The sequence below is a fragment of the Erpetoichthys calabaricus genome, chromosome 6 (assembly GCF_900747795.2).
Source record: "Erpetoichthys calabaricus chromosome 6, fErpCal1.3, whole genome shotgun sequence".
NCBI lineage: Eukaryota > Metazoa > Chordata > Cladistia > Polypteriformes > Polypteridae > Erpetoichthys > Erpetoichthys calabaricus.
This window is the reverse complement of record NC_041399.2, coordinates 40105904-40118612: the sequence shown is the minus strand read 5'-3', so window position 1 is coordinate 40118612 and position 12709 is coordinate 40105904. Positions and strand designations below refer to the sequence as shown.

General features: G+C 37.5%; 1 protein-coding gene across 1 annotated transcript in view; it reads left to right on the top strand.

The window, feature by feature from the left end:
* Positions 1 to 12709, top strand: part of LOC127528469 (uncharacterized) — a 209043-nt gene that overhangs the window by 175606 nt on the left and 20728 nt on the right. Inside the window, exon 6 of the mRNA XM_051929355.1 lies at positions 8365 to 8444. Coding sequence (XP_051785315.1) covers positions 8365 to 8444 — 80 coding nt within the window. The remainder of the gene's footprint in view (positions 1 to 8364; positions 8445 to 12709) is intronic.

The following is a 12709-nucleotide window of genomic DNA, read 5'->3' as shown; positions in this document are numbered from 1 at the left end:
TCTTTGTCTGCTCCTGACGGAGGGGGTGTGAGCTGCCGCCTTCAACAGCTTTGTGCCGCGGTGCTTCGCATACTTAAGCCAAACAGCCCTATTGATTTGTTTGCCAGAGATTGTTTTCTCTATCTATGTGACATTCTGTGATCCTGACACGCACTCCTTTGAAAAGGAAGATATGTTTGCATTCTTTTAATTGTGAGACGGAACTGTCATCTCTGTCTTGTCATGGAGCACAGTTTAAACTTTTGAAAAAGAGACAAATGTTTGTTTGCAGTGTTTGAATAACGTTCCTGTCTCTCTACAACCTCCTGTGTTTCTGCGCAAATCTGTGACCCAAGCATGACAATATAAAAATAACCATATAAACATATGGTATCTACTTCGCGGATTTTCTTATTTCGCGGGTGGCTCTGGAACGCAACCCCCGCGATGGAGGAGGGATTACTGTATTTATTTATTATAGTATTTCTATTTATTTGTTTTACTTATTTGTTCCATTCGTCCAAATGTATCATATCAACTTACTCCATTGCAATACCATTGTTACCACAACCTATCCAAGTAGTAAAAGGTGTGAACTCTATCCTGGAGAGGAAGCAAAAACACGTAGATCCGGCCCAACTTAAATCCGTTTGCACCCCTCCCTCAGCATCTTTTTTCCTGTAAATGTGCCGATTAAGACAAGCAGCAAGCAGCCTGCTATTCCATCCCCCACCGCTGCAGAACGTGCACAAAGTTCTCCAAGCTCATGCCTTGATTGATTATCTTAGAGTGAAGTGCTGGAGTTTTAGAGTGGAAATAATAGACCGTTATTTGGAACACATGCATTTCATGTGTGTTCCGTGTCTACAATAACCTGTGTGAACACATCGTTTAAACAGAACCGTTTTTCATATTTTAGTAGTAGACTTCAGGCTTCACACATTATACAGTTTATGCCAACATTTTGTCATTTACTACTAAAATATGAAAAACATATGAAATGCATGTGTTACAAATAACAGTCTATTGTGTCCACTCTAAAACTCCAGCACTTCACTTCCACTTAATCAATCAAGGCATGAGCTGGAAGAACTTTGTGCACGTTCTGCGGCGGTGGGGGATGGAATAGCAGGCTGCTTGCTGCTTGTCTTAATTGGCACATTTACAGGACAAAAGAAGCTGAGGGAGAGGTGCGAACGGATTTAAGGTGGGCCGGATCTATGATTTTTTTCGTAGGCTCTGGTAATTGTAGTGTTAAAGATATCAACTAAATGATAGGGACCCTGGCCAAAACATCACAGACGCAAATACAGTACAGGGCACCCAGGCACTCATTAAGTGCATATTTATAATTGCAATTAACCTAACATGCACACCTCAAGGGTGTAGGAGAAAACTGATATACTTCCTGATATGGTAGGAACAATAATTTTATATATCATTACATTTACTTATTTGGCTGATACCTTTATCTAAGGCGACTTACTACATTTTTATGATACAATTGGTTACACTTCTTTTGGATTTCCAACTGGAGCACAGTCAGATCCAGTGACTTGCTCATGATCACACGGTGTCAGTAATGGGATTTGAATCCACAACCTTAGTTATGATGATATAACAACTTGGTTTTAAACATCATGCTATTCTTCTCTGAGTTTATGGGCCATCAGAACCCTTAGCCTCCTCAAACATCTTACTTCATGTTTGGTTTAATTTCTTCTCCAATTCCATACACAATCTTCTGGAGATCATTGGTCACATCATCTAGCCATTTTGTTTTGACTCTCCCTTTTCTTCTTTGTTTTCTTGAATAATCATCCAGTGCCTTTCTTGGTCGCCAACAAGATTCCATCTTTCCTAGGTGGCTAATCACTCTGCTTTTTACGATGCCAACCAGGACAGGTTCTTTATATGGTTGTTTCAGCAGATTATTACAAATATTCCACACACAAAAGGTGGATGGACTGACATTTTTAAGACTTTAGGTTATTTCAGTATATTCAAACTTTTTTTAAAATGTATTTTTAGATTCTGGTCTTCATATAACAAGGTGTTTTTCATCATGCTTTAAATTAATCACTTTAATTTGTTAACACTCCTGGCTAATTACAACTTAAGACATAATAAGGCAACTATTGCTCCACATACTTTATACACCTTTTTGGCAGCAGTAATGCCCACATAAATCCATATTAGAGAATTGCTGTCTAATTATGCAGCCACTGACCTAAAGTGTTTAATTACCATTTAGAACATCACAGTGCACATTTTAAAGGTAATGCTAATACATAAACACATTGTTTTAGGTTGCAATAAAATGCACATATGTCCATAATAAAAGTCATCAGTATTTGCTTTATGCATTCAGAACTGTGCTTTTGGCACTTTGTTTTCTATCAATTTATCATGTATGTGTTTTGATTTCAAATAAGCTATGATTATAAACATGTTCAGCATATTGGCCTTCTGAATGGCTGTGCTCTATAAAAAAACTGAGATGGAATAAACTGAATTTGTATAAATGCACACCTGACTGAACTAATCATATTAGGTGTTGTTTCTTAAATGAGATTTTAAGATCTAAAAAGTCTTTCCTTATCTTGACATTTCAGATTTCATCAATTCTATCCTCAATCATCTCTGTATAAAAAGCCTTCTGGCACACTAGAACTTACGTAAACTACTCTAACTGGTGCACATTAAACACTCCAATCACATAAACCATTAAATGGGTGAGACCTTCTTAGATTCCTGTTAGAGTCATCCTTATGACCTTGTAACATAAAAGTTGTACAACTAAACATCGCATTATGGGTAACAGTAGATATGACAGTGTCAGAGATGGGATCTCTCTTTGCTCCATTAACATATTTTAATACATTTATGGAGCAATAAGTCATTTATATACAATCACCTTCACATACAAGGATCAACTGCAGGTCCACCTACATTTTTAGCTTCCTCAACTGGAATTTTAAAACCATTTTGCTGATTTGCTTTATTAAGCATTGCTCATGTTTATTTATTTAGTTTTCCCATTCTGTTGATGAATGCATTCATTAAAACTGCTTCCTTACAGCTCCAGGATCCCTGTTTGATTCTCTACCTTGTGAACTTTGCAAATTTTTCTCTGTTATTAAATTAAACATATTTTTAAATTTAAAAATACACTATGCTAAACTCAATAATAAAAAGCAAAGACAGTTGTCCTGTTACCAAGCTTTTAGGGATAAGTTTGGTATTTTCTCAAATTGAATTTATTTCTTCACAGTCATTGGAGATAACTGATTTTCCACATGAAATTACATTATAAAGGAAGCATATTTTATAAATTTTCAAAAATAACTAGCCCAATAATACAGCTTATGTTTACCTGGGTCTCTCATTGTGAAGAAAAAGCCCTAAAACTCACCAAATACATCCACTTTCAATAGCAATTCTCCTCCTACACTTAATTGTGAAGAAATAACTTAAAGTAAATACCAAACTTATACTTTAGGAAACAAAAAGCAATTTTAAGATAAAAATAAAAAGTTAAACCTTTTAATTTTTATCTTTAAGAACTGTATAAGCCTTAAATAAAAAGTTCAAATTCCCTTATGGAGAAATATAACCTTGATATTCATTGCCTGTTATGCATTTTTATGTCTTTGCTGCATATAAAGACTGCAATTACAGTTCATTTTGTTTAGGTGTCATATTTTAATATCTTATGCTAACAGTCTTTCCTCTACAATTATTATTTCATTAGGTAAATGGTATGCCATATAGTTTAGTTAATAATTGATACGCCTTTTGTTATTTCATTTTGCAATATATTTATGTAGTTAGCCCATTTAAGATTCTCATATAACTTGCTTATTATGTACGCTTCAATTTTACCTCTTTCTTTTTTTTTATACATTCATTTTTGACTTACAGCATCTCCCTATAATTTAGCAAATTCAACTAGCAGTATTATTCTTCATGACTAAGAAAAATAAAGCTGATTCAATAACCCAGACAACTTGGCTTGTGCATTTATTTAGCGAAAGCAAAACGGACAATAATATAATTAACTTTCAATTCATATTGTGAACATATTGTTTTGGAAAGATAACAGCCATTTGAAAAAATAATTTTAAATTATATTACTCTAAAAACAGTGGTACTGAAAGAATTGCCCTGTTATGCCAGTGCGATAGTTTAAAAATGAGCATCTAGTCTTCCAAATGAACATTCAGATCTATGCATGCGCCTTTGTAGTTACTGAATGAACAATTAATCAAAGTGCCTGCACAGCTAAAACTGATTGAACAAGAACTGAGAATTTTTATTACTTTCTAGGAAGGATGAAAATGCCCTGTAATACTAATAGTGGAACAGACTGGTAAACCTGTCCCTGTCTTTAATGATATTGGCATATTCCATCACTGTAATTTTTTATGGAAACACATTTCTGTCATAGGATTTGCTTACCTTTTCATTTAATGTACTGTATCTCTACCACCAATTATTATTTATCAATAGTGTATTGAAATTTCTCACCAACCTAATATATTAAAAAAGATACTTTTTGATACTTTTGTAAAATAGATGCCACCTTTGCTATGATAGAAATGGTTAAAATGAGTTTGGGATGCTGACTCATGCTAAGAAAACAATTAAAACAAATTCAGTTGATTTACTGTACGCATTTGAGATGTGGGATCAAACTAAAGCATCGGGAGAGTTTACAGTACATGTGAACATGAGGATAACATACAAACAACACACCAGCAACAGGAGACAAACTCAAAGCGCCATGCAATACTGCTGCTTCCATTTGTGAAATGCAAATGCTTTTTTAACTTCCATTGTCCATTGATCTTTGAATGTGATATCATAATGTCACAGCTCACATTCACCCATTGTGGAATATGACCCGGACACAGACAGGCAGACACGTTGTAATCACCCCACACACGTTTATTCAGGTTCTCCATATTTACAATTCAGCTCACAAGCCCCCAATACCCCAAAGTCCTTGGCCAACTCACAATGGCTTTTCTTACTCTTCAGACCACCTCCTTGTCTCCTCCAAAGACCTTGTCCTGCTTCTCCCCCGACTCCAGTCATCTTCTGAAGGGAGGCGGCCCCTTTAAATAAGCACCCGGATGTGCTCCAGGTGTCCCCGGCAATCTCCCACCGACACGCCGCAGTGTGGCAGAAGTGCCGGCTGTATCCCCGGAAGCACTCTGGGTGTCCCTGCTATCTTCCCCCCAGCACTTCCGGGTGTGGCGGAAGTGCTGAGGTCCAGGGTCCTACTGTGGTATTGGGGTGCCCCCTGGCAGTGACCATGGGCCCCTACAGGGTCGAGCTTCCCAGCTCTGTACCCGTGGTCCCCAGGGCGGTCGCCCCCTCGAGGTCTGGAGGAGGCACAAGCCCTCCTCCGGTCTTCTCGGGCGTCTCGGCTGGGTACCACCCCCATCCAGGTACCACAGCATCTACAATCAGCAACCTAGAGTCATCAAAAAACATGTTATATTCATTTTTGAGGCATGGGTAAAAATTGACCGCCAGACTCCAATCATACTCTGATTTATTTATGTTTGTTACAAAGGCCCTTCCCAGATTGGATTCCGGATTCTGCTCATTACAATTTATCATTCTCTGATTAGTTACCCTTCATGGAAGAAAAGCATATTCCAACATAGCAGACACAGATGAGGTGCTTTCCCTGGCATAGTTCTCGTTATATTGCTTGCCTGTATGCATCTAAGTGTACAGTTTGAATGCTGCATTAATGCGCAAAATCCAGATAATTTACCAATCACTAAATCCCTTGGCCAGCAGCTTTACCGTCCCTTCAAGGATTTTTCCGCCAATGTGTGTATGCCCAGTGTAGCCAAACATCTGCAGTGCATCTACATCTACAGTATGTCATATGCATTTTTTGGTCATTTTAGTAGAGACTGAGATGTTTTTGTAAATGATGTGAAAATTCTAGTGAGGATGTGGATCATTGTCATTTAAAAATGCCATTTTTCAATCAAAATGTAGTATTGAGTAGGCAGCCTAATATGAAAACCAAGACATATAGCTGAGACCAAAGCCAAAGGAACCTAATGCTAACGTCTACTTGAACTTGAAGCTAACTAACACTAAGATTTTTTTTTAAATATCCATGGACTTGGACAAACCAGGAAGTCCATGGGGCTGGTATTTATGACCTTTGACCTGTCATGTTATGCCATCTATGATGTTATCCCTAACAGACACAAACCAACTGCCAAAACTAAAGTTCCAAAATATCGATGCCCTTAGAAAGAACAAAATGGTGTGGCAGAAGAATGCAAAAAGCTTTTCCACAATTATTTATTCCAGCAATGATGGATACTTTGGCTAGTACTGTATATAACACTGCTTAAAATAAATATTTCATAATTATAAATGCCATCAAATCTAATAATGTTTTTATTTAAAAACAAAAGGTAACAGGGGCTCCATTTCCTTAGGCATATTTAGCTTTGCCTTAATCCATTTTATTATCCTTGATCTGCTCCTGAACATCCCTCTTTCATGGAATCAAGCATTACATTGCAGCACAGCATGAGTGTACAAAAAAAGAAGATCTTTATTAGAAGGCAGTTGCAGTTATTCTAAATAAGTTAAAACTGATGTATGTGTCATTGAATCTGTTAATAAAAAAATATTAATTTCCTGAGGTTGTGTCTTTATTGTACCCTTGGTTCTTAAAACACATTAATTGATGCTAGCTATTCAGATTGCTTTTGAGATAAGGCCAGATCAGTTGATCATAATTCCGACTGGATTTATGCAAAAGGAATTCTTCTCTATTTCTAATTATTTTTGAATATCTTGCATAGAGAGCACATAACCTTTGAATAATAGAATTGTACTTTTTAATTTACTGCTTGCATTCTACATGATTAATACTTTGTTGTAACTCAATTGTTTCCTTTTTTCTTGTGTTATTCTTTAAAAAAGCATATGAATTAGTACTACTTCCGACATAATATTTATGATTATCCTAGTTGGATGTGGAGAGGTTACCCTTGGAGTTAGACTTTGCTCCATACATTCTACTAATCCTTACTTTATCAGCCCAGTGGATTTTTTTTTCCTTGAATAGAAGTGCATGAAACCTCAATTTTTTATTTGATTTTTCTCTTTAGCTATATTAGGTGTACATGATACAGAAGCAAATTATGAAAGTAGAATATTTTACATTTCTATATTGTTTATTTATTTACTGTAATTATGATATGGGATTTTAAAAAGAAATCAGTTTTGTTGTATAATTTGTCATCATTATTATCAGTTTCATTCAGATTTTCTTGATGAGTGTCATTATGGTAGCACGATGCTAAACTGGCCTGACTAAATCTTCCTTTCTCTAGCAGCTTCCTCCAACTCATCCTAGGGAATACTTGGATACTTCCAGACCAATCGAGAGATACTGTATAATCCCTCCAGGATGTCCTGCATTTCCATATTTGTCCAGTGGGACATACTTGGGATCCCCATGGCAGTCATCTGTGTGCACTCTATCTACGACATAACTAGATCATCACGATCCAGAGAACCAGTAGTCTTTCCATAGGTGTGCACTACACATCAAGATCTGAGAAGTCCAAGAAGCCAAACTTTTTCACCTGCAATTTCACCTTAGATTTCCAAATTGGATGCCCGAAACCACTATGAAAACCCTTAAAAGGAAAGTAGTCTAACACCAACACTACATTGGACAGACTTAGAGAACATTGTTCTTGTTTTTGAAAGACAAGGAACAAATGACACACAGCAGCAGCAATGAAACCCATACTCTTGAAGTTCCTACCAGGGGATATCATAGAGTACATGGTCATAATCTTTTTCCATCCCTACAAAACACATGTAAACAGAATTCTCAAACTCTCAAGATCTCTCGTGTATGTGCCCAAAAGAATTCTTCTAAGATGTAACCCACATTACAACTCCTGGATGTGAGGTTCAACAATTGAACAGGATCTCCAATCCAGTACCCCTGCATATAATTTTCCAGGGAACATGATGAGTGTGACGTCTTGGTAATAGAAACATATCTGTTTTAATTGTTTTCACCCTTTTTAAAGAAAGTAAACCTCCACCCCTGTCTGCCAGTTCTGGGTCCATCATATGAATGCCAATCCTTGGTACACACAGAACACATGTTGGTACATTGTTATTTAGCATTGGGTGTTTTAGGTTTTTAGCTTTCTACTAACAGTCTAGGATGTACTCTCAACTTAAACATTAAGCTTTAAGTGTAAATGTCTTTTGTAATGGTGACTGTGATTTTTCCCTGAAATTCTTTATATAATGTTTTTGTCCATAAAAAAAAATCAACTACTGAATAATGGCTAAATTTTTTACCGACAGATTGCACTCAGTGGTCCACAGAAAATGAAGAAACTGTACCCAAGGTATTCATCAGTTATCAATGGGATGCTCAAACGAAGGTAAGGATTTGGTAATTGTTTCTTTTTTTGAAAGTCTATGCTCTTTTGGTGTATTTTGGATATGGCAAGTCTGCAATTTAATTAACATGTTTATTTACATACAGTTGGGGTTTAAATATGAATATTTATTTTTTTATCGGACTCAGCAATTAGCTAATCATGGAATGATAAAAGTAATACTCTGCTAATTATTTATGCAAGTGCCTACAGAGAATTATCGTTGCTCAGAAAAATCTAATTCATTGGAAAGTTATGTTTCTTGGCTTATAATAGTAACAGGCTTACACTTTAGTATCTGGTTTTATTTAGCACAGTTAAAGTGGGATTATTGGGATTTTAACGACATAAGAAACAAGAATGATACATTTGGCAACGGAGTCAAACTTGGATCTGTGAACTAGCAGCAGCTGTGCTGGGAAAGGCTTAGCCACACAGCTGTCAGTTTCAAATGCACAGGGAAAAGAAATGGCAAAGCAAATACATGCATGCTGTAGAGGCCTTCAGATGTAAACAGAATGTGAACCGTGCGTTTGCTGCACACTGCAGATTTTAGAGTGGGATTCTCTGTCAAAGGTTCGCATAGTGTCATTCCAGTCCAGTTTGTCTACATGAATAGCTTTACTATGAGTGTTAATTTACTCTAGCATTTTTTTCAGTTATGTTTGTTCAGTTAATTGATACTTTTGGTAATAAGCAGGTGGCTGGTTAAAATCCTTTGTGACCGAGGGATTCGCTTTACCTCTCCGTGTTGTTCAAGTCAGTGGTAGTCCTTGGCACATTTGGTGACCTAGGAGACATTCTGCCACAACATGCTTTAAACTTGAATGTGGTACAGTATGCACCACATTTATTGAAATACTTAAAAAATGACAAAACACAAATACAAAACTTGAAACACAAAAAGTATGTCTAACAATTATAATAATAAATCCATCCATCCATCCATTTTCCAACCCGCTGAATACGAACACAGGGTCACGGGGGTCTGCTGGAGCCAATCCCAGCCAACACAGGGCACAAGGCAGGAACCAATCCCGGGCAGGGTGCCAACCCACCGCAATAATAATAAATGGTTCTACAATTAAATAATTGCAATAAATGATAGAAAGTGATGCTAAACAAGAATGATTCTACTACTTTTACATTGTATATAACTATTTACAGATGTAAATTAAAGCTTATATTACGCACACTGGACTTTCACTGTTTAAATCAAGAATGAAACCTGTCATTGCACATCAGAACTCTATTGCACGTCCAAGTCTAAAACAAGACCCTCCTAGATTACCTTGCTCCAAAGTCATCAATAACATCACTACTGGAGATCTGCTCAGCAACCTCATAGTTGATGCTAATGATGAGAAGACCACTGAGGTGATCCTGTGTCATAGTGGACCTCTAGTACATCCTATTGAGCTTAGGTTTAGAAAAGCTTCTCTCTGCTTTCAGCTGGAAGAGTGGCAGAAATCCTGAGGGCAATCCAAAGATTTGGGTAGAACTCTGTGAGCAGCTTTTAATGAACGAATGTGAGCAGCTCAAGCATGTGGTAATGTGCCTTACTGGCATTAACTGTAATTAAATAAAATTTGTCAAGTGTCCGCTGCAGTGTTGAGAGGCATTTGTTTGTAATAAAAAGTTAAAGTATAAAGAAAGGAAGCTTGCCTTTTTCCTTTTTTATAGAATGCAGATAGACATCTTCACTGACCTTATTAGCACCTTTTGGAGAGTGTCGCGGTAGGTCTCGTGTAGAATGGAGAGACAGCCTTGCCATTAACCGGCTGGGATGGCATTGTCAGTCCTCCAGTCCTGCGTGTGCCTCCCGCGAACCCATAACACTAAAGGAGTAAAAAAGGTGTGAAGCGTCGTAACATTAGTTTACTGCGGTTTAAAAAAGGGATCCCATGTCTGTAGTTGTCTGGGCAGTAGCTCAGGGGAAGGACGTGAAAATTTAAATGCTTTCGTTAACTTAAGGCAGAAGAGCAGTTTGCGTCTCAAAAGCTGGCACAGCTATGCGCGCGCATGCCAGCTGCTTGAACTATTATAGTATTTTTGCAGGGCAGGAGACGCCACTTCTCGTAGACGCGTTCTCATCATCGTGTGGTTGTAGAGAGATGACGTAGGACAGCTTAATTGGTCGGCACAAGGGCGCCGAATATAAAAGGGACTCATGGCCCCTAGAGCAGGGGTGGGCAAATTCATTCCTGGAGGGCCGCAGTGGCTGCGGGTTTTTGTTTCAACCCAGTTGCTTAATTAGAAAACATTCCTTGCCAATTATTACATTTCATGGCTTGTTAGTGCTTTAACTCTGCTATGTCAAGTCATTCTCATATTCTAGATTTTTTTTTTCCAGTCCAAGGATATCATCCAAATACTTTGAAGTGTAAAATGGATGGGTAATTCTCAGTCCTTCACTTTTTTCTCTTCTCTTTCCTTCCAAGTATTTAATTAAACCAAATAGTGCACGATAAATACACACAGGTGTAAAGGGTAACAAGCAAAATGGATAACTGCTGGTTTCCTTTGTCATTTGCATCTTATTGCTAATAAGGAGCAATTAAAAACTAAGAACACAGCTGTTTAAGACTTAAATAAGCAATAAGGGTTCATAATCTTAACGAGGGAGATAACTAAAATGAGGCAGAAGTGTTTCTAGAGCAATAAGTGCTTCTTATTAAGCAATTGGGTTGGAACAAAAACCTGCAGCCACTGCGGCCCTCCAGGAATGAATTTGCCCACCCCTGGCCTAGAGGTTGGTTCCTTTCTGACTAGATCTTCTTTGAGAAAGGTACTCAGTAGAATAGTTTTTGAATTTACCAAGCATTACGGCTTGTGCCTTTTTTTTTTTGTAAATATTTGTTCTTTTATAAGTATCTCTGGAGTAATTTTGGTGGAGGTATTTATTTGGGTTATGGTTATTGGTGCACTGTTTTTTTTGTTTATAGTCATTATTTTTGAGCTTCATGTACTTACTGTTTTTGTGTGTCTTTTGCGGTATTGGACTGTGTATTAATATATAAATTCCGCAGGACATTATTTTTGTTAAGTGCACCTGTAAATAAAACCTCACTTTATTTTTCAAAAACCCAACCCTTTTTGTGTCCGTGTCTCCCTGTCTTACACTATCATCCTGGTCACGCTCGGTCCCACATACTAGACACCTAGAGTGTAGGCTGGTGTTCCTAATTCCCACTACATGGGGTGTCGCAAAACACAGTCATGTGCTTTGATGGCAAATTAGGCAATTTCTTCAACTCCTGTGCAAGGTGTCTTTCATTTAAGTCAAAACGTCCTCCTTGGCTTAATGTGCTGCTAAGGCCTTTCAATTGTTTTTTCAGCTCTGGCTGAATGGACATTGTTTCAGACCTCAGCAGTGGAATCAACTGCAAGCAGATTTGAACAACAAATTGAGGGTCATGGTGGCAATACTAGGATAGTTTGGTAGGCATCAGTGGTAAAGGAGGCTATCAGGCTGAAAACAGAGGGGTTCCATGTAATATTACAAATATCCAGATTTGACATAGTGGCACAGAAAATCAGCAACAGGCAGGTTAAAATTCAGAAGTGCTGTATGCTTTCACAATCAAGGTGAAATAAAAACAGACAAAAACATTTGATAGTCTATGTTGTCCTGAGGACTAAGAGAAAGTTCAACTGAACATATAAATTTATTGTGGGCCTAACACATGCATGCATGCTAACTAACCTGTAGTGTAGCGATGGAGCTCTGTGTTGACTCAATGGCGAGGTACTATTCTAAAAACATAACAGTAAATGTTCATGATAGACAACACAACAGAATACTTTTATTTTTAGCACACTTCGTTTTTTTTCTTTACAAACTGTGCACCTGGAGGCTTTGTCCTTTTCATGATGAAAAGTTTTTTGCTTCCACGGCACAGCAATTTGATTTAGTGTTTCATAATTTGAGACAATCCTCTGGCCCTGATGAGTGCAGTGTAGAAAGAACAGAAAGAGCATAACAACTGATTCTTTCTCATTTTATCATCACAGCCATAAAATGAAAACGTATCTGTGTTTTGCAGTTTTTGCCCAAGGGCACACCAGCAAGGAAATATGCACATTGTATTGTAATCTTTTATTACTGTACACTGGACGAGCACCCTGCTGAATAGGGGATTGGGGGTTCGGTGGTGTCGCATATCCACATCGTATGTCCATTATTTCCTAAGCCAGAAACCAACACTGCCTCTGGTGCTAATACAAATAATGAAGACAATCAGGAAATGTGTCATTTAAAATAAGCA